Source organism: Ascaphus truei, chromosome 11, assembly GCF_040206685.1.
Source record: "Ascaphus truei isolate aAscTru1 chromosome 11, aAscTru1.hap1, whole genome shotgun sequence".
NCBI classification, from domain to species: Eukaryota; Metazoa; Chordata; class Amphibia; order Anura; family Ascaphidae; genus Ascaphus; species Ascaphus truei.
Genome location: NC_134493.1, coordinates 56,656,456 through 56,680,162, shown reverse-complemented (window position 1 = coordinate 56,680,162; position 23,707 = coordinate 56,656,456). Strand labels below are relative to the sequence as shown.

General features: G+C 55.0%; 2 protein-coding genes across 5 annotated transcripts in view; one reads left to right on the top strand and one right to left on the bottom strand.

Annotated features, from left to right (window-relative positions):
- KAT8 (lysine acetyltransferase 8) overlaps positions 1 to 520 on the bottom strand; it is a 33,948-nt gene extending 33,428 nt beyond the window's left edge. For 3 of the 4 annotated variants that reach the window (XM_075566523.1, XM_075566524.1, XM_075566525.1), the window contains exon 1: positions 382 to 520. In XM_075566523.1, coding sequence (XP_075422638.1) covers positions 382 to 445 — 64 coding nt within the window. In that variant the 5' untranslated portion in view covers positions 446 to 520. Of the gene's footprint in view, positions 1 to 267 lie in introns of all 4 variants that reach the window. The other variant, XM_075566526.1, reaches the window with a different exon arrangement.
- A 7,614-nt stretch (positions 521 to 8,134) lies between these two features.
- LOC142462890 (uncharacterized) overlaps positions 8,135 to 23,707 on the top strand; it is a 63,536-nt gene continuing 47,963 nt past the window's right edge. The window contains exons 1-3 of the mRNA XM_075565104.1: positions 8,135 to 8,246; positions 10,223 to 10,297; positions 18,140 to 18,291. Coding sequence (XP_075421219.1) covers positions 8,150 to 8,246; positions 10,223 to 10,297; positions 18,140 to 18,291 — 324 coding nt within the window. The 5' untranslated portion in view covers positions 8,135 to 8,149. The remainder of the gene's footprint in view (positions 8,247 to 10,222; positions 10,298 to 18,139; positions 18,292 to 23,707) is intronic.

Here is a 23,707-nt window from a genome sequence, read left to right as displayed (position 1 = left end):
ACTAGCAAAGCAAGTCAAACCACTCACAGACATGTTTCAACCTTGATGGGTCTCATCAGTGTGAGGTTGGTTTATACTTGTTTTGCAATATTTCTAGGCTGGGTAGGTTTACCATATTCATTTTAATGATGGTGGGTCAAAAAGGCGACAAAAAAATGCATCCCTTGCTGTAAAAACACACACACACACAATCACACACACACACAATCACACACACACACAATCACACACACACAATCACAATCACACAATCACACAATCACGTACCGCCCAGCCCGTGTCCCGGTCCGGCAGTATCCCGCGCAGGGCTCCCACCGGTACCGGGTCACGTGTGGGGGGGAGCAAAGTCAACCGAATAAACGACAACAGGAGGCGGGTCACCTGACAGGCCCGGGCACGAGCCGCGGGCAACGGCGGGAACTGCGTCACAGCCCCGCGCGCGCATGGGAGGTCACGTCATGGAGGACTGCGCGGTGACGTCACAATGCGGCAGAGAACACGTGGTACGGCCAGGGCGGCCATCATTGGTGAGGTCCAATAACACGTGATACAGCCCGGGCGGCCATCATTGGTGAGGGCCGAGAACACGTGATACAGCCCGGGCGGTCATCATTGGTGAGGGGCGAGAACACGTGTCACAGCCCGGGCGGCCATCATTGATGAGGGCAGAGTTCCCTGAAGTGACTGTGACACACAGGGGCGGGCCCCTGAGTAATGACACCGTGGTGATAAGGCAACTGGTCCCCAGACACCCAGTATTATAGCAACCATTGCAGAACACCCTAATATTACTGTCACAGGCACCCTCTGCTATAAATGTGACTATAGAACCCCACAATAATAATAAATAGACACCCTCTGGTATATATGTGACTATATAATCCCATAATAATAGTAATAACTAGCTGATATACCCGGCGGTGCCCGGAGGCAGGGAGGGGGGGCGTAAAAGGCAGGGGGGGCCTGAAAGGCAGGGGGGGGCGTGAAAGGCAGGGGGGGGGCGTGAAAGGCAGGGGGGGGGCGTGAAAGGCAGGGGGGGGGGCGTGAAAGGCAGGGGGGGGGGCGTGAAAGGCAGGGGGGGGGGGCGTGAAAGGCAGGGGGGGGGGCGTGAAAGGCAGGGGGGGGGGCGTGAAAGGCAGGGGGGGGGGCGTGAAAGGCGGGGGGGCGTGAAAGGCGGGGGGGGGGCGTGAAAGGCGGGGTGGGGGCGTGAAAGGCGGGGGGGGCGTGAAAGGCGGGGGGGGGGCGTGAAAGGCGGGGGGGGGGCGTGAAAGGCGGGGGGGGGGCGTGAAAGGCGGGGGGGGGGGCGTGAAAGGCGGGGGGGGCGTGAAAGGCGGGGGGGGGGGCGTGAAAGGCGGGGGGGGGCGTGAAAGGCAGAGGGGGGCGTGAAAGGCAGAGGGGGGCGTGAAAGGCAGGGGGGGGCGTGAAAGGCAGGCGGGGGGGGCGTGAAAGGCAGGAGGGGGGGCGTGAAAGGCAGGGGGGGGGGGCGTGAAAGGCGGGGGGGGCGTGAAAGGCAGGGGGGGGCGTGAAAGGCGGGGGGGGGCGTGAAAGGCAGGGGGGGGGGCATGAAAGGCAGGGGGGGGCGTGAAAGGCAGGGGGGGGCGTGAAAGGCAGGGGGGGGCGTGAAAGGCAGGGGGGGGACGTGAAAGGCAGGGGGGGGGCGTGAAAAGCAGGAGTGGCGGTGGCCATTTTGTTTCTGTGCGCATGCGCAGTTACGCCCAGAGCATCGGCCGTCTCAGGAGAGGGTAAAAAGACTACAAGTCCCAGAAGGCTTTGCGGCAAAGTGGCACGAGCGGCCGTTTTTTTTTTTTTAACAAGAACTGCTCTGCGGAATTGTAGAGGTGACAGTTAGTCGTCACGGAGGCAGCAGAGAGGACGGATGCGTCCAGGGAGCTAGTAATCCCCTGGACCAGGCCAGAACTTTGCCCCAGTTAGGCCCCGATCACTGTTTGAGCACAGTATTGTAGGGAAGGCCCTAGATAGGGACTCTTCTCCTTTATAGACCAACAACCCGTGTCACCGTGCCGTCGGACGGACGCCCACGCTGCGGCCTTTGGACAAGACCGCACATGAACACCAACTGTAAGGCGTGAGGGGAGTTTTGCGGACCCCGCATCGTGGGACCACGGATACGACTCTGCTAACAGAGGATTCCCCTAATTCCCCGGTTGTAGCCAGGCAGGAACCCACCAAGCACCACCACGCCACAGGGAGGGTAGCGGTACCGTCACACACTTTGGGGTGGGAATTGTTCTGCGGACATCTGGGTTTCAGGTGCTCAGGGCACCCTCAGTACTTTGGGGGAACCATCAGTGTGTGATGTCTGTATTATTGTTATGAAGTGTGTGTAATTGTATTATTGTGTTATTACTGTGTTAGTAAAGTGTGTTATATATACACATTGGTTGTATTATTATTGTTGTCGTATTGTGTCCTATGATGGGTTAATCCCGCTTACGCTGGGATCCTCATAGGTGGAGGCACTGCACAGAGAGAGAGCTCACCTCAGGCTCCCAGAGGCGGAGGCTCAGGCCTCCTGTGAGCGTACAGGTATCAGCAGCGCACGTAATCGCCCACGGCTTCCCATAGGGAAAGGGGGTTACATAAGTAATCATCAGAAACATGGTAACACAACGCTCGCCAAATATTACAGCAGGGGAAGGCTCGCGGCACAGGGAAAATATATATATAGCTACACACAGAAATAATGACCACAAGGGCTCAATGTAGCCCTATAAATTGCACTCAGAGTCAATAAAGCAGGAAAAGACACGTGGAACATATGTATATCACCACCACTGGGAAAGATAACTACCTCTAATAATAGATAGATAAAGAGGGAGCAACAAGGAGGCCAATCAAAAGCATAACGTCTCGTTAAAATTAAAATAATACACTTTAATAAATATAAATCTCGGCGAAAGGCGATGTAGCACCTGTTCCCCCACCCTGGGTGAGATCATGCTGCGTCCGTGTGTTCTGGTGCGCTGCGTACCTGTGAAGTGAGATACTCCGCGTTGATATGGGGAGACGTCAGGACAGGCTCCCAGTACTGGTCTTGCATGCTGCAGCGCTTCCAGCCAGTGAGGATCCTGCTGCAGCCAGGACGGTCCACACCGGCACTCCAATGATGTTCAATAAAAGCAGGTCATAAAGTATAGTCCAACTTGTCTTTATTCATAAGAATTGCATGTTTATAGCAGGCACAATCCCTGAGCCAGTTGCCACAAGATTTGGGGACCCTGCAGGCCTCTTCCCCAGCCCCTTTATCCCTGACGGTATAAGGGAAATCCATGGGTGCGCAAAGTTTTTTGGCTGCGCCCCCCCGTGTCTCGGTCCCTGCGCTCGTGCCCCCCCTCCCGAGTGACCTGGCGTCAAATGACGTAGTGGGTCACGTGACCCCGCAGCGTCATCTAACGCGCGTTGTCATGACGACATGAGCAGAAGCCGGCTGAATCCCGGTAAGTACAGGTTGCAGAGTCCTCGCTCGGTCCCCTGGCATTTAATTTAAATGCCTTGGGGAAGAGCATGGGGCATCTGCAGCAGAAAAATCCCACGTGCCCCAGTTTGCGCACCGCTGGGGTAATCCATGCTCCCACTCCTCAGGGGGAGGGGAGAGAGCCCTGACTTCTGGGACAGTGTCAGATATGTACCCCCGGGTGTAGTTTGTAACCCTGCCTCATAACAGGGCAGGTATGATACTGACAGGCATCACATTTAGTTCATGTGACCCAGCCAGTATCCTCCTAAAGATGACACCCTCAAGTTGTTGCTAGGCCCGTCCCTGGATACAGTAACAGTGCATCCAGGCTGCAATAACAAGCTAGGCCTTCATGAGAGCGCATATCCCTCACAGAGCCTGTACTTAACAGGACTTATGCTGTTAGGCCCAAAAGAAAGATAGTAGCCGGAAGTCTAGGCTACACGTGATAATATATACCGTGAAATGTATTTATTTTTATTTATAAAATGTGTTACCAGGAAGTAATACAGTGAGAGTTACCTCTCGTTTTCACGAATGTCCTGGCACAGAGTTATAATGACAAATACATGGTTACACGTACATAGTTACATAAGTGAGCAGGGTTATACATTATATTGCATGCACAGTTAAAGATAATATATATTATATCCGTATGTAACAGTTACAGACCAGATTAAAATGTGAGACAGCTTTAGTTTTGAAAGAACTTAAACTGGTGGTGGATATGAGAGTCTCTGGTAGACTGTTCCAGTTGTGGGGTGCGCGGTAAGAGAAGGAGGAACGGCCGGATGCTTTGTTGAACCTTGGGACCATGAACAGTCTTTTGGAGTCAGATCTCGGGTGATAGGTGCTGCGTGTGATAGGGGTGAGGAGTTTGTTCAGATAGATGGGTAGCTTGCCCAGAAAGTATTTGAAGGCAAGACAGGAAAGGTGAACTTTGCGCCTAGATGCAAGTGATGACCAATCTAGTTCTTTGAGCATTTCGCAGTGATGTGTGTGTAGTTGCATTGGAGAACAAAACGGCATATTGAATTGTAGAGGGTGTCAAGTTTGCTAAGGTGGGTTTGGGGTGCTGAGCCGTATACTATGTCCCCATAGTCGATAATTGAAATTAGCATCTGCTGTGCAATACGCTTTCTGACCAGCAGACTTAGGGAGGATTTGTTCCTGTAAAGTACCCCTAGTTTGGCGCAGGTCTTGGTTGTCAGGTTATCAATGTGCATCCCGAATGTTAAGTGGGAGTCAAACCATATGCCCAGGTATTTGAAACTAGTAACAGGAGTAAGGGCGGTATTAACGTTGGTTCTGATCTGGAGCTCAGTCCTTGGAAGCTTTAAAAATGCAGTCTTGGTCCCAAACACCATTGTTACAGTCTTGTCAGTGTTTAAAAACAGTTTGTTTTGGGAAATCCAGTTTTCAAGTCTCCAAAAGTCAGACTGAAGTATGTGTTGAAGGTGGGTGAGGCTATGGCTGTGTGCATATAGGATTGTGTCATCTGCATACATGTGTATTGAGGCTTCCTTACAAGCTGTGGGAAAATCATTAATGAACACTGAGAAGAGTAGGGGCCCCAGAACTAGGGGCCCCAGAACAGAGCCTTGTGGGACGCCACATGTGATATCCAGGGGGTTGGAGTTAGAGCCTGAGATGGACACATGTTAGGATCTGTCAGGATGGGGCTTAGGCCCCGCCCCTGTGACACATCTCGCGACGTCACGAGGGACGTGCGTCAGCCGCAACCTGCGCACAGGTGCCACCAGGAAGGAAAACACCACAGGAACCGTCTCCAGGCTCCGCATCCGTGACGACACGGGCAACCTACGGCGCACGCTAGCTACGCACAGACACCGCGCAGACACAAGCAAACTTAATTATTACTCAGCTTCTGTGCACTCCGCCCCTGCCTATCAGTGGATAGCCTATGTCTGATTGCTCATTACCCTGCAGCTGTGGGCTGTCCTGCTATTAGTTACCTGTGTGCTGCCTTTCCATTGGCTGTCTGCCCTTTAAACACTCAGCCAGCCCTCCTCCAAACTGGCTGAGCATACACTCTGTTCTTGTGACTTGTGCTTACCTCTAGCTTCTTGCTGTCCTGCCTTTGTCTTGTCTTGCACCCTGTATTTGTCTTGTCTTGCACCCTGTATTTGTCTTGTCTTGCACCCTGTATTTGTCTTGTCTTGCACCCTGTATTTTTGCAGACACACAGAGACACTACACTCACCAAACAGTATTTATGACCTCAGGTTGCCCCCGGACTCCTGCCTTCTCTGACCCCTGGTCCACGGCTACGGACACGACAATTCTACATTCTATACCCCTGGACCCTGGCACCAGACAACGGCAACCCGATCTCTCCACTTCTAGATCACGGCAAGTGCCTCGACCAATCTGACTTCTCCTACTCTGACCCTGCTGCACGACTACCACTCTGCACTCTGGACGTGGCTGCTCGGTTGTAGGTCGGTGGCTACCAACATCCCCACCTCAGCCTCGCAGTCCCGCCTTGTTTGTGGTGAGCACACGTTACAGGATCTACCTGATAGGTAGGACTGAAACCAGTTTAAAGTATGCTTCCCTATTCCAGAGCACTGGAGTTTGTTTAGCGAGATAACATGATCAACAGTATGAAAAGCCATTGCAAAATCTAGGAATTCTGCACCAGTGAGTTGTCCCCGTTCCATTCCACACTGGATCTCCTTGCAAACTTTTAGCAGGGTAGTTACGGTGGAGTGTTTGGGGTGAAAGCCAGATTGGAATTGGCTAGGGAAATTTGTCTTGGTGTAGAAATCGCTTAATTGGGAGTGGACACATTTTTCCATGACTTTGGATAGAATTGGGAGAAGATAGATTGGCCTGTAGTGTGAGACAGTGTTTTTGTCCCCACTTTTGAAGATTGGGACAACTCTGGCACTTTTCCAGGTCTTAGGGATATGGCCTGCAGACAGGATAGAGTTGATTAGGGAAGCAATGGGTTTGGCAATGGCTGTGGCACCAAGTCTTAGGAACCTAGATTGTAGTAAGTCAGGTCCGCATTGGCTGCTTAGTTTTAATTTGAGGAGCGCTTGTGTAATCTCCTCTTCGGATACTGGGCCAAATTGAAAATTGTGAGCAGTGTTGGGAGAGAGTCGGGCTATTGGGGTACTCCCAGGATGAGATTCATGTTTGTGGTTTGGGTTGCGTTTCGCTAATAAGTTAGTAGCACACCCCACAAAGTAATCATTGAATGCATTTGCATAGAATACAATCCCCAGAGAAGAGTCTGGTGGGTACATATGTGTAGACGTGTCAATAATCCTACCAGAGTATATACTCCATAGAGTAGATCGATGCTAGGACACTATCCGTTTGTATAAGTATATATGTGGATATAAATTATGTAGCACAAATGGGACAGTTGGTAAATACTTATTGGGTAGTATGACAGAAAATCTTTCCAAGAATATGTGTGTGAAGCACACATGCAAATTAGCTGTATCGGTACTCTATAGTGGACAATACCCTGGGTGCTGTCTCTGGGTATCCTGTAGTGCCCTATAGTAGAATCATCAATTGGTAGCAGATAATGATACATTAGTCATAAGGCGCAGTGAGATGGGATAGCGTCTTGCCGTTCGTATATGTATAGGAACAGCATAGCACTCTAGTAATGGAGCATGCACACCAAACCGGCTAAAATAGCTCTAGGAGCCCTCCGTGGGGGTAGTCATACAACCGTGTCTCAGTAGGCATTGATCAATGTTCCTGGTCTCTTCTCGTGATCGTCGCTGTCGTGACGTCACATTACCCGACGTACGTTTCACGTGACTAGCATGCTTCTTCACGGGGGAGGAGTCACGTCTGGATGCTCCAAACAGTAAAGATATACCTCCTTGTGTGGGTGGAGCTGGCTGGGTCAGCCAATCCTCAGATGTTAGGCAGCAAATGAAGTACTTTACACGGTCGCTGAAGCCGTCGCTAATCGATGCCGCATAGTGAAGACTGTGTCATTAGAGAGATGCGGCGGGACCCAGAACAAGGGAGGGTTATTAATAAAGTTGCTGCGTGTCTTGCAATCACATGTGCCTGTGCCTGTGCGTGTGCATGGACATCTCCGCACACAAACATATTACAATGCAGCTGCGAAGGGGCGCACACGCACACCCTCACGGTGTATGTTAAAACGTATACGCCTATAGCTGAGCCGTGCAAATGGGCATATCCAGGTGAGTGCGTGGTGACGCCGGCAGAGTTACCCTGGAGGGGGAAGGTGTGATATAATAAAGGATATTTAAAAAAAAGTAATAATAAGTAATCGCCCTGTTATATGTCTGATCCCAGCGCCCTCCTATATAAATAAATCACAAGTAGCACTGACACTATTATGCACATTATTTTATATGAATAAAAACATTCTACTCCAATTAATCTCCCCCCTCACCCCTAGGCATCACCCTCCATTCATACACACTGCTGGCTCTGGTTACCATGGTAACCGCCCACCAGACCCCGCCTCCTCATCCCCAGGCGTCACCCTCCATTCAGACACACTGCTGGCTCTTGTTACCATGGTTACTGCCCCGCCCCCTCACTGGCGGTTGCCGGGCGACGCGGGGGCGGGGCATGAATGCCGCGTGGGCCAGGTCAGGTACTTAAAGCGCGCGGGGGGAGGGAAAAGTACAATCGCGCGAGATGGAGCTCGCGAGAGCCAGGGGAGGCGCGCGGGAACCGGAAGAAGTGGACAGTGGCGGGAAAACGTATCTCTGTCGGGGATCGGACAACACGTGGCGTGTGTACAGATATACTCATGTGTATTCACCATATATACATACACACGCAAACACATTACACACACACACGTATAGTACGTGTATATTTAATATATCATGTGGAGATATATACACAATATATAGTGTATATATATATATTATATCACGTGTATGTAGATGTTATATATATACACTGTCGTGTGTATGTAGATACATTATAAATACACATACATGTATATCTACATATGAACGTAATACCCTTTATATATACTATATGTACATCCCCATGTGTTATACACATACTATATATGTACATCTACATACACATGAGATAGATCTGTATCTATATAGATACAGATATCTCACATGTATGTAGATATACATATATAGTGTGTGCATATGTATATATCTACATACACAATATCATTTATATATACACAAGGATATATACAATTATAATTATACATATAGGGCCTCATGCAGAGAGCAGCGCTATTTAAAATCTCGCCATTTTCCGGAGAAAATCGCGCAAAAAACAGCTGAAAATGGAGAGGTAGGAAAAACGCGCCTTTTTTTTTTTCTATTTGAAAATCTCGCCGCGCGGCTGGCGAGAAACTACATCTCGCCAGTCTGAAAAATATCCGAATTCAGAAAGGCGCTCTCGCCATCTAGCGGCTGTTTTTGGCGCGATTTTCTTCAATTTTCTCCGCCAACTAAAGTTGCCAAGAAGCAGGAGCTCGCCGGCTATAGGGAAGAAAAAAAAAATGCGCGATTTTTTTTTCCCTTTCAGCTGCGCGCATCTCCTCATTTACAATTCTCCACATGCAGTAATGCTAAAAATAGCGGATTTCGCCCATTTCAGCATATGGAGAATAAAACTCCATTAAACCTACTTTTTATTCCCCTCTCCAATTTTAAATAGCGCTGCTCTCTGCATGAGGCCCATAGTGTGTATGTAGATATACATATATAGTATGTGTATATATAATATATCTACATACATGTGAGATCTGTATCTATATAGATATATCTATCTCATGTGTATGCAGATATACATATATAGTGTGTATGTATAATATATCTACATACACAATATCATTTATATACACAAGGATATATTCAATTATAATTATACATAGCTTTTGTTTACTTCTGTATTTTGCCTGATGTTTGTGTATCTTTTTCTTTTCTCCATTCAGCAGTGAATAGATGTGTGTGTGTGTGTGTGTATCATGGTTAGAATGGACTGGGACTGGTGTCCAGCACACATTTTGTCCGTGGGAGTGGGGTGCAGGCACTTCTGTATTGGCCACAAGGGTCACCCATGGAGGAAGCGGAGGGGCAGTATGTGTTGCCCATCCAGTTTTAGATATTGGGGACATACTGTATTAACTGACTATTCTGTGACCTGTGAGTTATGTTCCAGTTGATTCGGTGCTTTCCCTATAGTGTGATTCCCATTGCAGCTCTCAGGCCGGAGTGTAACATTAGGGGCAGGAAAACCACATGGTGGGGGGATGCATTTCAAAGGGAGCCAAAGTGTGCTGCAGGTACACACAGCGTGGGTGGTATAGCTGTCTGTCACCGCAGTGCTTGTCAAAGTCCTGTCCCACAATGCCATGTGTTCCGGAGAGTTCCGGCACTTTTTTAAAATTTTATTTTTTTTCTAATGACTAGCGTGTGTATTTATCTCTATCGGCAAACGTGTGTGTGTGTGTGTGTGTGTGTGTGTGTGTGTGTGTGTGTGTGTACAGTTACGGAATTTTCAGTTATCAGTTTTAACTGGAAGTGTAAGAAGATTTGTCTGTTTTTTGGTTAAAGCTTAAAACTGGAATCCCTATATGTTCTATCCATAGGATATATTGTGTTAACCTTTTAACTGCTGGAGGGGGCTGCAGAGCTGTAAAATAATTCAATGTGTGAGCAAAGCACCGCAGGTGTTGGGTTGCCGCGCAGTGTTATGGCTCACCGCTGACTCCCTGCCTTCCCGGTCCAGGTTCGGCGATTGTGATGGGGAGCCGACGGGGAGAACATGGCAGCCCTGAAGACTTCTACGTGCGGTATGAGGGCTGTACGTGTCCTGAGGGGTGGGTTACCCTGGGGGGCCGTGTGCCCGTCCTGAGGGGTGGGTTACCCTGGGGGGCCGTGTGCCCGTCCTGAGGGGTGGGTTACCCTGGGGGGCCGTGTGCCCGTCCTGAGGGGTGGGTTACCCTGGGGGGCCGTGTGCCCGTCCTGAGGGGTGGGTTACCCTGGGGGGCCGTGTGCCCGTCCTGAGGGGTGGGTTACCCTGGGGGGCCGTGTGCCCGTCCTGAGGGGTGGGTTACCCTGGGGGGCCGTGTGCCCGTCCTGAGGGGTGGGTTACCCTGGGGGGCCGTGTGCCCGTCCTGAGGGGTGGGTTACACTGGGGGCCGTGTGCCCGTCCTGAGGGGTGGGTTACCCTGGGGGCCGTGTGCCCGTCCTGAGGGGTGGGTTACCCTGGGGGGCCGTGTGCCTGTCCTGAGGGGTGGGTTACCCTGGGGGGCCGTGTGCCCGTCCTGAGGGGTGGGTTACACTGGGGGGCCGTGTGCCCGTCCTGAGGGGTGGGTTACACTGGGGGCTGTGCCCGTCCTGAGGGGTGGGTTACCCTGGGGGGCCGTGTGCCCGTCCTGAGGGGTGGGTTACCCTGGGGGGCCGTGTGCCCGTCCTGAGGGGTGGGTTACACTGGGGGCCGTGTGCCCGTCCTGAGGGGTGGGATAACGGGGTCCGTATGCCGTCCTGAGGGGTGCGATACCCTGGGGATCCGTGTGCCTGTCCTGAGAGGTGCGATACCCTGGGGATCCGTGTGCCTGTCCTGAGGGGTGCGATACCCTGGGGGTCCGTGTGCCTGTCCTGAGAGGTGCGATACCCTGGGGATCCGTGTGCCTGTCCTGAGGGGTGGGTTACCCTGGGGGGCCGTGTGCCCGTCCTGAGGGGTGCGATACCCTGGGGGGCCGTGTGCCTGTCCTGAGGGGTGGGATAACCTGGGGGTCCGTGTGCCGTCCTGAGGGGTGGGATACCCTGGGGGCCGTGGTCCCCCCATTCACAGCAGAATGCGAGCCTAATTGGAGAGCGTTGATTCCATTTCTACAGGCAGTCACAATTGCGAGGCAGTGGGGCCTGAATCTGGCCCTCCCGTAGGCTTCGCGTGTCCTGTAACGCATTATAAGACACGTAGGGTCCACAGTTCCAGGGGTCTATTTCAATTCACCAGAGAACAAGCCGGGAACCTTCACAGTAATTTGCAGGGAGAGGCAGGAGGACAACTTGCCACTTGACACAAATTAATTTACAACTCCTCGCGTCCACGTCACTGTATACGTCTGCGCCAGTCCTGTTTCTAACTGCTCCTCCACATCTTCAACTTTCAAGGGACATGCCATAAGCTTGCCGGGACCTCCCTGACTGGACCTGCATCTCTCATACGCAGCCTCCTACTTTGTTACACTGGGGGGCCGTGTGCCCGTCCTGAGGGGAGGGTTACACTGGGGGGCCGTGTGCCCGTCCTGAGGGGTGGGTTACACTGGGGGGCCGTGTGCCCGTCCTGAGGGGAGGGTTACACTGGGGGGCCGTGTGCCCGTCCTGAGGGGAGGGTTACACTGGGGGGCCGTGTGCCCGTCCTGAGGGGAGGGTTACACTGGGGGGCCGTGTGCCCGTCCTGAGGGGTGGGTTACCCTGGAGGGCCGTGTGCCTGTCCTGAGGGGTGGGTTACACTGGGGGGCTGTGTGCCCGTCCTGAGGGGAGGGTTACCCTGGGGGCTGTGTGCCCGTCCTGAGGGGAGGGTTACCCTGGGGGCTGTGTGCCCGTCCTGAGGGGTGGGTTACACTGGGGGGCTGTGTGCCCGTCCTGAGGGGAGGGTTACCCTGGGGGCTGTGTGCCCGTCCTGAGGGGAGGGTTACCCTGGGGGCTGTGTGCCCGTCCTGAGGGGTGGGTTACCCTGGGGGCCGTGTGCCCGTCCTGAGGGGTGGGTTACACTGGGGGCTGTGTGCCTGTCCTGAGGGGTGGGTTACCCTGGGGGCTGTGCCCGTCCTGAGGGGTGGGTTACCCTGGGGGGCTGTGTGCCCGTCCTGAGGGGTGGGTTACACTGGGGGCTGTGCCCGTCCTGAGGGGTGGGTTACCCTGGGGGGTCGTGTGCCCGTCCTGAGGGGTGGGTTACACCGGGGGCCGTGTGCCCGTCCTGAGGGGTGGGTTACCCTGGGGGCTGTGCCCGTCCTGAGGGGTGGGTTACCCTGGGGGGCTGTGTGCCCGTCCTGAGGGGTGGGTTACACTGGGGGGCTGTGCCCGTCCTGAGGGGTGGGTTACCCTGGGGGGCCGTGTGCCCGTCCTGAGGGGTGGGTTACCCTGGGGGGCCGTGTGCCCGTCCTGAGGGGTGGGTTACCCTGGGGGGCCGTGTGCCCGTCCTGAGGGGTGGGTTACCCTGGGGGGCCGTGTGCCCGTCCTGAGGGGTGGGTTACCCTGGGGGGCCGTGTGCCCGTCCTGAGGGGTGGGTTACCCTGGGGGGCTGTGTGCCCGTCCTGAGGGGTGGGTTACACTGGGGGCCTTGTGCCTGTCCTGAGGGGTTGGTTACCCTGGGGGGCCGTGTGCCCGTCCTGAGGGGTGGGTTACCCTGGGGGGCATGTGCCCGTCCTGAGGGGTGGGTTACACTGGGGGCCGTGTGCCCGTCCTGAGGGGTGGGTTACACTGGGGGCCGTGTGCCCGTCCTGAGGGGTGGGTTACACTGGGGGCCGTGTGCCCGTCCTGAGGGGTGGGTTACACTGGGGGCCGTGTGCCCGTCCTGAGTGGTGGGTTACACTGGGGGCCGTGTGCCCGTCCTGAGGGGTGGGTTACACTGGGGGCCGTGTGCCCGTCCTGAGGGGTGGGTTACACTGGGGGCCGTGTGCCTGTCCTGAGGGGTGGGTTACACTGGGGGGCTGTGTGCCCGTCCTGAGGGGTGGGTTACACTGGGGGGCTGTGTGCCCGTCCTGAGGGGTGGGTTACCCTGGGGGGCCGTGTGCCCGTCCTGAGGGGTGGGTTACACTGGGGGCCTTGTGCCTGTCCTGAGGGGTTGGTTACCCTGGGGGGCCGTGTGCCCGTCCTGAGGGGTGGGTTACACTGGGGGCCGTGTGCCCGTCCTGAGGGGTGGGTTACACTGGGGGCCGTGTGCCCGTCCTGAGGGGTGGGTTACACTGGGGGGCCGTGTGCCCGTCCTGAGGGGTGGGTTACCCTGGGGGGCCGTGTGCCCGTCCTGAGGGGTGGGTTACCCTGGGGGGCCGTGTGCCCGTCCTGAGGGGTGGGTTACACTGGGGGCCGTGTGCCCGTCCTGAGGGGTGGGATACCCTGGGGGCCGTTGCCCCCCCATTCACAGCAGAATGCGAGCCTAATTGGAGAGCGTTGATTCCATTTCTACAGGCAGTCACAATTGCGAGGCAGTGGGGCCTGAATCTGGCCCTCCCGTAGGCTTCGCGTGTCCTGTAACGCATTATAAGACACGTAGGGTCAACAGTTCCAGGGGTCTATTTCAATTCACCAGAGAACAAGCCGGGAACCTTCACAGTAATTTGCAGGGAGAGGCAGGAGGACAACTTGCCACTTGACACAATTTAATTTACAACTCCTCGCGTCCACGTCACTGTGTACGTCTGCGCCAGTCCTGTTTCTAACTGCTCCTCCACATCTTCAACTTTCAAGGGACATACCATAAGCTTGCCGGGACCTCCCTGACTGGACCTGCATCTCATGCGCAGCCTCCTACTTTGGGTCATTAATCCGCTGATACCGGCGACTTGTCACAAGGAAGCCTCAGACTTGCTGCTGTGTTTTGGAGCCCTAAGATCTCCTAACTTTGCCCTCTTTCCCCCCACCCCCCCTTCCTGTAGTCACTTCAGACCCGTCTAGGGCTGTGTAAAAAGGTGAGGCTGGCACAGGTGTGTTCAAAGAGTAGAAATCGTTTATTGTGAGCGCAGCATCCCTACGAGTAAAATAGCCAGCTCTGATCATGACAAAGGAATCTTCTTCAGGGCTTATACTTATATCTTAGAGAAGTTGTCACACTAATCATTCTTACTACTGGCATTCTCTGCGCATGCCCCATTACCTCCCTCCTTCATAACTCTCTCTCCTTTGTTTCCGGTTACCTGTTGCTGGGCCTAGCTGTGTGGGATGCATGGTGTAAGTTCCTGTTGCTGGGCCTAGCTGTGTGGGATGCATGCTGTAAGTTCCTGTTACCTGTTGCTGGGCCTAGCTGTGTGGGATGCATGGTGTAAGTTCCTGTTGCTGGGCCTAGCTGTGTGGGATGCATGGTGTAAGTTCCTGTTGCTGGGCCTAGCTGTGTGGGATGCATGGTGTAAGTTCCTGTTGCTGGGCCTAGCTGTGTGGGATGCATGGTGTAAGTTCCTGTTGCTGGGCCTAGCTGTGTGGGATGCATGCTGTAAGTTCCTGTTGCTGGGCCTAGCTGTGTGGGATGCATGCTGTAAGTTCCTGTTGCTGGGCCTAGCTGTGTGGGATGCATGCTGTAAGTTCCTGTTGCTGGGCCTAGCTGTGTGGGATGCATGCTGTAAGTTCCTGTTTCTGGGCCTAGCTGTGTGGGATGCATGCTGTAAGTTCCTGTTGCTGGGCCTAGCTGTGTGGGATGCATGCTGTAAGTTCCTGTTGCTGGGCCTAGCTGTGTGGGATGCATGGTGTAAGTTCCTGTTGCTGGGCCTAGCTGTGTGGGATGCATGGTGTAAGTTCCTGTTGCTGGGCCTAGCTGTGTGGGATGCATGGTGTAAGTTCCTGTTGCTGGGCCTAGCTGTGTGGGATGCACGGTGTAAGTTCCTGTTACCTGTTGCTGGGCCTAGCTGTGTGGGATGCATGCTGTAAGTTCCTGTTACCTGTTGCTGGGCCTAGCTGTGTGGGATGCATGGTGTAAGTTCCTGTTACCTGTTGCTGGGCCTAGCTGTGTGGGATGCATGCTGTAAGTTCCTGTTGCTGGGCCTAGCTGTGTGGGATGCATGGTGTAAGTACCTGTTACCTGTTGCTGGGCCTAGCTGTGTGGGATGCATGGTGTAAGTTCCTGTTACCTGTTGCTGGGCCTAGCTGTGTGGGATGCATGCTGTAAGTTCCTGTTGCTGGGCCTAGCTGTGTGGGATGCATGGTGTAAGTTCCTGTTACCTGTTGCTGGGCCTAGCTGTGTGGGATGCATGCTGTAAGTTCCTGTTACCTGTTGCTGGGCCTAGCTGTGTGGGATGCATGCTGTAAGTTCCTGTTGCTGGGCCTAGCTGTGTGGGATGCATGCTGTAAGTTCCTGTTACCTGTTGCTGGGCCTAGCTGTGTGGGATGCATGCTGTAAGTTCCTGTTGCTGGGCCTAGCTGTGTGGGATGCATGCTGTAAGTTCCTGTTACCTGTTGCTGGGCCTAGCTGTGTGGGATGCATGCTGTAAGTTCCTGTTGCTGGGCCTAGCTGTGTGGGATGCATGGTGTAAGTTCCTGTTACCTGTTGCTGGGCCTAGCTGTGTGGGATGCATGCTGTAAGTTCCTGTTACCTGTTGCTGGGCCTAGCTGTGTGGGATGCATGGTGTAAGTTCCTGTTGCTGGGCCTAGCTGTGTGGGATGCATGCTGTAAGTTCCTGTTACCTGTTGCTGGGCCTAGCTGTGTGGGATGCATGGTGTAAGTTCCTGTTGCTGGGCCTAGCTGTGTGGGATGCATGGTGTAAGTTCCTGTTGCTGGGCCTAGCTGTGTGGGATGCATGGTGTAAGTTCCTGTTGCTGGGCCTAGCTGTGTGGGATGCATGCTGTAAGTTCCTGTTACCTGTTGCTGGGCCTAGCTGTGTGGGATGCATGGTGTAAGTTCCTGTTGCTGGGCCTAGCTGTGTGGGATGCATGGTGTAAGTTCCTGTTGCTGGGCCTAGCTGTATGGGATGCATGCTGTAAGTTCCTGTTACCTGTTGCTGGGCCTAGCTGTGTGGGATGCATGCTGTAAGTTCCTGTTACCTTTTGCTGGGCCTAGCTGTGTGGGATGCATGCTGTAAGTTCCTGTTACCTGTTGCTGGGCCAAGCTGTGTGGGATGCATGGTGTAAGTTCCTGTTACCTGTTGCTGGGCCTAGCTGTGTGGGATGCATGCTGTAAGTTCCTGTTACCTGTTGCTGGGCCTAGCTGTGTTGGATGCATGGTGTAAGTTCCTGTTGCTGGGCCTAGCTGTGTGGGATGCATGGTGTAAGTTCCTGTTACCTGTTGCTGGGCCTAGCTGTGTGGGGTGCATGGTGTAAGTTCCTGTTGCTGGACCTAGCTGTGTGGGATGCATGCTGTAAGTTCCTGTTGCTGGGCCTAGCTGTGTGGGATGCACGCTGTAAGTTCCTGTTGCTGGGCCTAGCTGTGTGGGATGCATGCTGTAAGTTCCTGTTGCTGGGCCTAGCTGTGTGGGATGCATGCTGTAAGTTCCTGTTGCTGGGCCTAGCTGTGTGGGATGCATGCTGTAAGTTCCTGTTGCTGGGCCTAGCTGTGTGGGATGCATGGTGTAAGTTCCTGTTGCTGGGCCTAGCTGTGTGGGATGCACGCTGTAAGTTCCTGTTGCTGGGCCTAGCTGTGTGGGATGCACGCTGTAAGTTCCTGTTGCTGGGCCTAGCTGTGTGGGATGCACGGTGTAAGTTCCTGTTACCTGTTGCTGGGCCTAGCTGTGTGGGATGCATGGTGTAAGTTCCTGTTACCTGTTGCTGGGCCTAGCTGTGTGGGATGCATGGTGTAAGTTCCTGTTGCTGGGCCTAGCTGTGTGGGATGCATGGTGTAAGTTCCTGTTGCTGGGCCTAGTTGTGTGGGATGCATGGTGTAATTTCCTGTTGCTGGGCCTAGCTGTGTGGGATGCATGCTGTAAGTTCCTGTTGCTGGGCCTAGCTGTGTGGGATGCATGCTGTAAGTTCCTGTTGCTGGGCCTAGCTGTGTGGGATGCATGGTGTAAGTTCCTGTTACCTGTTGCTGGGCCTAGCTGTGTGGGATGCATGGTGTAAGTTCCTGTTGCTGGGCCTAGCTGTGCGGGATGCATGGTGTAAGTTCCTGTTGCTGGGCCTAGCTGTGTGGGATGCATGGTGTAAGTTCCTGTTACCTGTTGCTGGGCCTAGCTGTGCGGGATGCATGGTGTAAGTTCCTGTTGCTGGGCCTAGCTGTGTGGGATGCACGGTGTAAGTTCCTGTTGCTGGGCCTAGCTGTGTGGGATGCATGGTGTAAGTTCCTGTTGCTGGGCCTAGCTGTGTGGGATGCATGGTGTAAGTTCCTGTTGCTGGGCCTAGCTGTGTGGGATGCATGGTGTAAGTTCCTGTTACCTGTTGCTGGGCCTAGCTATGTGGGATGCATGGTGTAAGTTCCTGTTGCTGGGCCTAGCTGTGTGGGATGCATGGTGTAAGTTCCTGTTGCTGGGCCTAGCTGTGTGGGATGCATGGTGTAAGTTCCTGTTGCTGGGCCTAGCTGTGTGGGATGCATGGTGTAAGTTCCTGTTGCTGGGCCTAGCTGTGTGGGATGCATGGTGTAAGTTCCTGTTACCTGTTGCTGGGCCTAGCTGTGTGGGATGCATGGTGTAAGTTCCTGTTGCTGGGCCTAGCTGTGTGGGATGCATGGTGTAAGTTCCTGTTGCTGGGCCTAGCTATGTGGGATGCATGGTTTACGTCTCCCTGTCCTGTGTCAGGAATTCCAAGGTCGGCTTTTCATGCCTCGTCTCTGAGACATTGACGCATTACTTGCTGGATCTCTTGTGAACAAGCAGTCTCTCTTCTTACCCAGAATCCTCTGAGGGTCAAGTCCAGGGGTGTTTCAGGTTCAACAGGCTGCAACGGTCATGTGATGTTCCCCCTCCTGCTCTGCCCAGAAGTGCCCCATTTGCATCACACGATTCTGTGTTAAGGCGCTCACCAGAATGGGCCTTTAACTCAATGGACCGTGTTTGTGTTTCTGCAGCTGACCCTCCTCGGGAGGAATGGGTGGACAAAAACTACCTGCTGCCCACGGACGTGGAGTCTGAGATGAGCCTGCAACGACGAAGCGAAGTTATGGGGCACCCCGGGGTGCTGCTCATGCAGAGGGAGGAGGCACTGGGTCACGATAAGAAGGTAACTTGCCAAGTTCTTAATCCACACCTGAGCAGTGAGTCTGTCCAAAGAGGAGACCAACACAGCGAGCCGTTTAGGAGGAGTGTCTGGGGTTTCAGTAACCCTGCTGGGAATGTCTTGCTTGGGATACAAGCCTGTGAGCTGCTGCATGGTGCATGGTGCACGGTGCAGAGTAAATTATTCGTTTCTGCCACAGGTGGACTTATGGAGACTTCACTAAAGTTTCCCCCTTTGTACAGCTTGGAGGGGGCGGGGGGGGGGCGATAGGAAATCCTTAATATAGTGTAACGTTTCAACGTGCGAGAGGGGAAGCTTGTATTGGAGAAGACCTCAATCAAGAGGCGTTTCTCGGGCACTGGAGGGAGGTCTGAGGACTTCACAGAAGGGGTAGTGGGGTTTGTGGAATATCCTAACATAGGGGCGGCCAACTCCAGTCCTCAAGAGCCACCAACAGGTCAAGTTTTCAGGATATCCCTGCTTCAGCACAGGTGGTTCAGTCATAAACTGAGCCACCTGTGCTGAAGCAGGGATATCCCTAATACCCGTCCCTTGAGGACTGGAGTTGGGCGCCCCGGCTCTAATAAGAGCGAGATAAATTAAACTCCCCAGAGAGGTGACACATACTATATCCGAACCGTCACTGGGGAGGGCCGAGGCGCACATTTATCCCCAGGGAGGTGACACATACTATACCCGAACCGTCACTGGGGGGGGCCGAGGCGCACATTTATCCCCAGGGAGGTGACACATACTATACCCGAACCGTCACTGGGGAGGGCCGAGGCGCACATTTATCCCCAGGGAGGTGACACATACTATACCCGAACCGTCACTGGGGGGGGCCGAGGCGCACATTTATCCACAGGGAGGTGACACATACTATACCCGAACCGTCACTGGGGAGGGCCGAGGCGCACATTTATCCCCAGGGAGGTGACACATACTATACCCGAACCGTCACTGGGGGGGGCCGAGGCGCACATTTATCCCCAGGGAGGTGACACATACTATACCCGAACCGTCACTGGGGAGGGCCGAGGCGCACATTTATCCCCAGGGAGGTGACACATACTATACCCGAACCGTCACTGGGGGGGGCCGAGGCACACATTTATCCCCAGGGAGGTGACACATACTATACCCGAACCGTCACTGGGGGGGGCCGAGGCACACATTTATCCCCAGGGAGGTGACACATACTATACCCGAACCGTCACTGGGGGGGGGCCGAGGCGCACATTTATCCCCAGGGAGATGACACATACTATACCCGAACCGTCACTGGGGGGGGCCGAGGCGCACATTTATCCCCAGGGAGGTGACACATACTATACCCGAACCGTCACTGGGGGGGGGCCGAGGCGCACATTTATCCCCAGGGAGGTGACACATACTATACCCGAACCGTCACTGGGGGGGGCCGAGGCGCACATTTATCCCCAGGGAGGTGACACATACTATACCCGAACCGTCACTGGGGAGGGCCGAGGCGCACATTTATCCCCAGGGAGGTGACACATACTATACCCGAACCGTCACTGGGGGGGGCCGAGGCGCACATTTATCCCCAGGGAGGTGACACATACTATATCCGAACCGTCACTGGGGGGGGGGCCGAGGCGCACATTTATCCCCAGGGAGGTGACACATACTATACCCGAACCGTCACTGGGGAGGGCCGAGGCGCACATTTATCCCCAGGGAGGTGACACATACTATACCCGAACCGTCACTGGGGAGGGCCGAGGCGCACATTTATCCCCAGGGAGGTGACACATACTATACCCGAACCGTCACTGGGGAGGGCCGAGGCGCACATTTATCCCCAGGGAGGTGACACATACTATACCCGAACCGTCACTGGGGAGGGCCGAGGCGCACATTTATCCCCAGGGGGGTGACACATACTATATCCGAACCGTCACTGGGGGGGGGCCGAGGCGCACATTTATCCCCAGGGAGGTGACACATACTATACCCGAACCGTCACTGGGGGGGGCCGAGGCGCACATTTATCCCCAGGGAGGTGACACATACTATACCCGAACCGTCACTGGGGGGGGGCGAGGCGCACATTTATCCCCAGGGGGGTGACACATACTATATCCGAACCGTCACTGGGGGGGGCCGAGGCGCACATTTATCCCCAGGGAGGTGACACATACTATACCCGAACCGTCACTGGGGGGGGCCGAGGCGCACATTTATCCCCAGGGAGGTGACACATACTATACCCGAACCGTCACTGGGGGGGGCCGAGGCGCACATTTATCCCCAGGGAGGTGACACATACTATACCCGAACCGTCACTGGGGGGGGGCCGAGGCGCACATTTATCCCCAGGGAGGTGACACATACTATACCCGAACCGTCACTGGGGAGGGCCGAGGCGCACATTTATCCCCAGGGAGGTGACACATACTATACCCGAACCGTCACTGGGGGGGGCCGAGGCGCACATTTATCCCCAGGGAGGTGACACATACTATACCCGAACCGTCACTGGGGGGGGCCGAGGCGCACATTTATCCCCAGGGAGGTGACACATACTATACCCGAACCGTCACTGGGGAGGGCCGAGGCGCACATTTATCCCCAGGGAGGTGACACATACTATACCCGAACCGTCACTGGGGGGGGGCGAGGCGCACATTTATCCCCAGGGAGGTGACACATACTATATCCGAACCGTCACTGGGGGGGGCCGAGGCGCACATTTATCCCCAGGGAGGTGACACATACTATACCCGAACCGTCACTGGGGAGGGCCGAGGCGCACATTTATCCCCAGGGAGGTGACACATACTATACCCGAACCGTCAATGGGGGGGGCCGAGGCGCACATTTATCCCCAGGGAGGTGACACATACTATATCCGAACCGTCACTGGGGAGGGCCGAGGCGCACATTTATCCCCAGGGAGGTGACACATACTATACCCGAACCGTCACTGGGGAGGGCCGAGGTGCACATTTATCCCCAGGGAGGTGACACATACTATACCCGAACCGTCACTGGGGGGGGCCGAGGCGCACATTTATCCCCAGGGAGGTGACACATACTATATCCGAACCGTCACTGGGGGGGGGCCGAGGCGCACATTTATCCCCAGGGAGGTGACACATACTATATCCGAACCGTCACTGGGGAGGGCCGAGGCGCACATTTATCCCCAGGGAGGTGACACATACTATATCCGAACCGTCACTGGGGAGGGCCGAGGCGCACATTTATCCCCAGGGAGGTGACACATACTATACCCGAACCGTCACTGGGGGGGGCCGAGGCGCACATTTATCCCCAGGGAGGTGACACATACTATACCCGAACCGTCACTGGGGGGGGCCGAGGCGCACATTTATCCCCAGGGAGGTGACACATACTATACCCGAACCGTCACTGGGGGGGGCCGAGGCGCACATTTATCCCCAGGGAGGTGACACATACTATACCCGAACCGTCACTGGGGGGGGCCGAGGCGCACATTTATCCCCAGGGAGGTGACACATACTATATCCGAACCGTCACTGGGGGGGGGCGAGGCGCACATTTATCCCCAGGGAGGTGACACATACTATACCCGAACCGTCACTGGGGGGGGCCGAGGCGCACATTTATCCCCAGGGAGGTGACACATACTATATCCGAACCGTCACTGGGGGGGGCCGAGGCGCACATTTATCCCCAGGGAGGTGACACATACTATACCCGAACCGTCACTGGGGAGGGCCGAGGCGCACATTTATCCCCAGGGAGGTGACACATACTATACCCGAACCGTCACTGGGGGGGGCCGAGGTGCACATTTATCCCCAGGGAGGTGACACATACTATATCCGAACCGTCACTGGGGAGGGCCGAGGCGCACATTTATCCCCAGGGAGGTGACACATACTATACCCGAACCGTCACTGGGGGGGGCCGAGGCGCACATTTATCCCCAGGGAGGTGACACATACTATATCCGAACCGTCACTGGGGAGGGCCGAGGCGCACATTTATCCCCAGGGAGGTGACACATACTATACCCGAACCGTCACTGGGGGGGGCCGAGGCGCACATTTATCCCCAGGGAGGTGACACATACTATACCCGAACCGTCACTGGGGAGGGCCGAGGCGCACATTTATCCCCAGGGAGGTGACACATACTATACCCGAACCGTCACTGGGGGGGGCCGAGGCGCACATTTATCCCCAGGGAGGTGACACATACTATACCCGAACCGTCACTGGGGGGGGCCGAGGCGCACATTTATCCCCAGGGAGGTGACACATACTATACCCGAACCGTCACTGGGGGGGGCCGAGGCGCACATTTATCCCCAGGGAGGTGACACATACTATACCCGAACCGTCACTGGGGAGGGCCGAGGCGCACATTTATCCCCAGGGAGGTGACACATACTATACCCGAACCGTCACTGGGGGGGGCCGAGGCGCACATTTATCCCCAGGGAGGTGACACATACTATACCCGAACCGTCACTGGGGAGGGCCGAGGCGCACATTTATCCCCAGGGAGGTGACACATACTATACCCGAACCGTCACTGGGGAGGGCCGAGGCGCACATTTATCCCCAGGGAGGTGACACATACTATACCCGAACCGTCACTGGGGAGGGCCGAGGCGCACATTTATCCCCAGGGAGGTGACACATACTATACCCGAACCGTCACTGGGGGGGGCCGAGGCGCACATTTATCCCCAGGGAGGTGACACATACTATACCCGAACCGTCACTGGGGAGGGCCGAGGCGCACATTTATCCCCAGGGAGGTGACACATACTATACCCGAACCGTCACTGGGGAGGGCCGAGGCGCACATTTATCCCCAGGGAGGTGACACATACTATACCCGAACCGTCACTGGGGAGGGCCGAGGCGCACATTTATCCCCAGGGAGGTGACACATACTATACCCGAACCGTCACTGGGGGGGGCCGAGGCGCACATTTATCCCCAGGGAGGTGACACATACTATACCCGAACCGTCACTGGGGGGGGCCGAGGCGCACATTTATCCCCAGGGAGGTGACACATACTATACCCGAACCGTCACTGGGGAGGGCCGAGGCGCACATTTATCCCCAGGGAGGTGACACATACTATACCCGAACCGTCACTGGGGGGGGCCGAGGCGCACATTTATCCCCAGGGAGGTGACACATACTATACCCGAACCGTCACTGGGGAGGGCCGAGGCGCACATTTATCCCCAGGGAGGTGACACATACTATACCCGAACCGTCACTGGGGGGGGCCGAGGCGCACATTTATCCCCAGGGAGGTGACACATACTATACCCGAACCGTCACTGGGGAGGGCCGAGGCGCACATTTATCCCCAGGGAGGTGACACATACTATACCCGAACCGTCACTGGGGGTGGCCGAGGCACACATTTATCCCCAG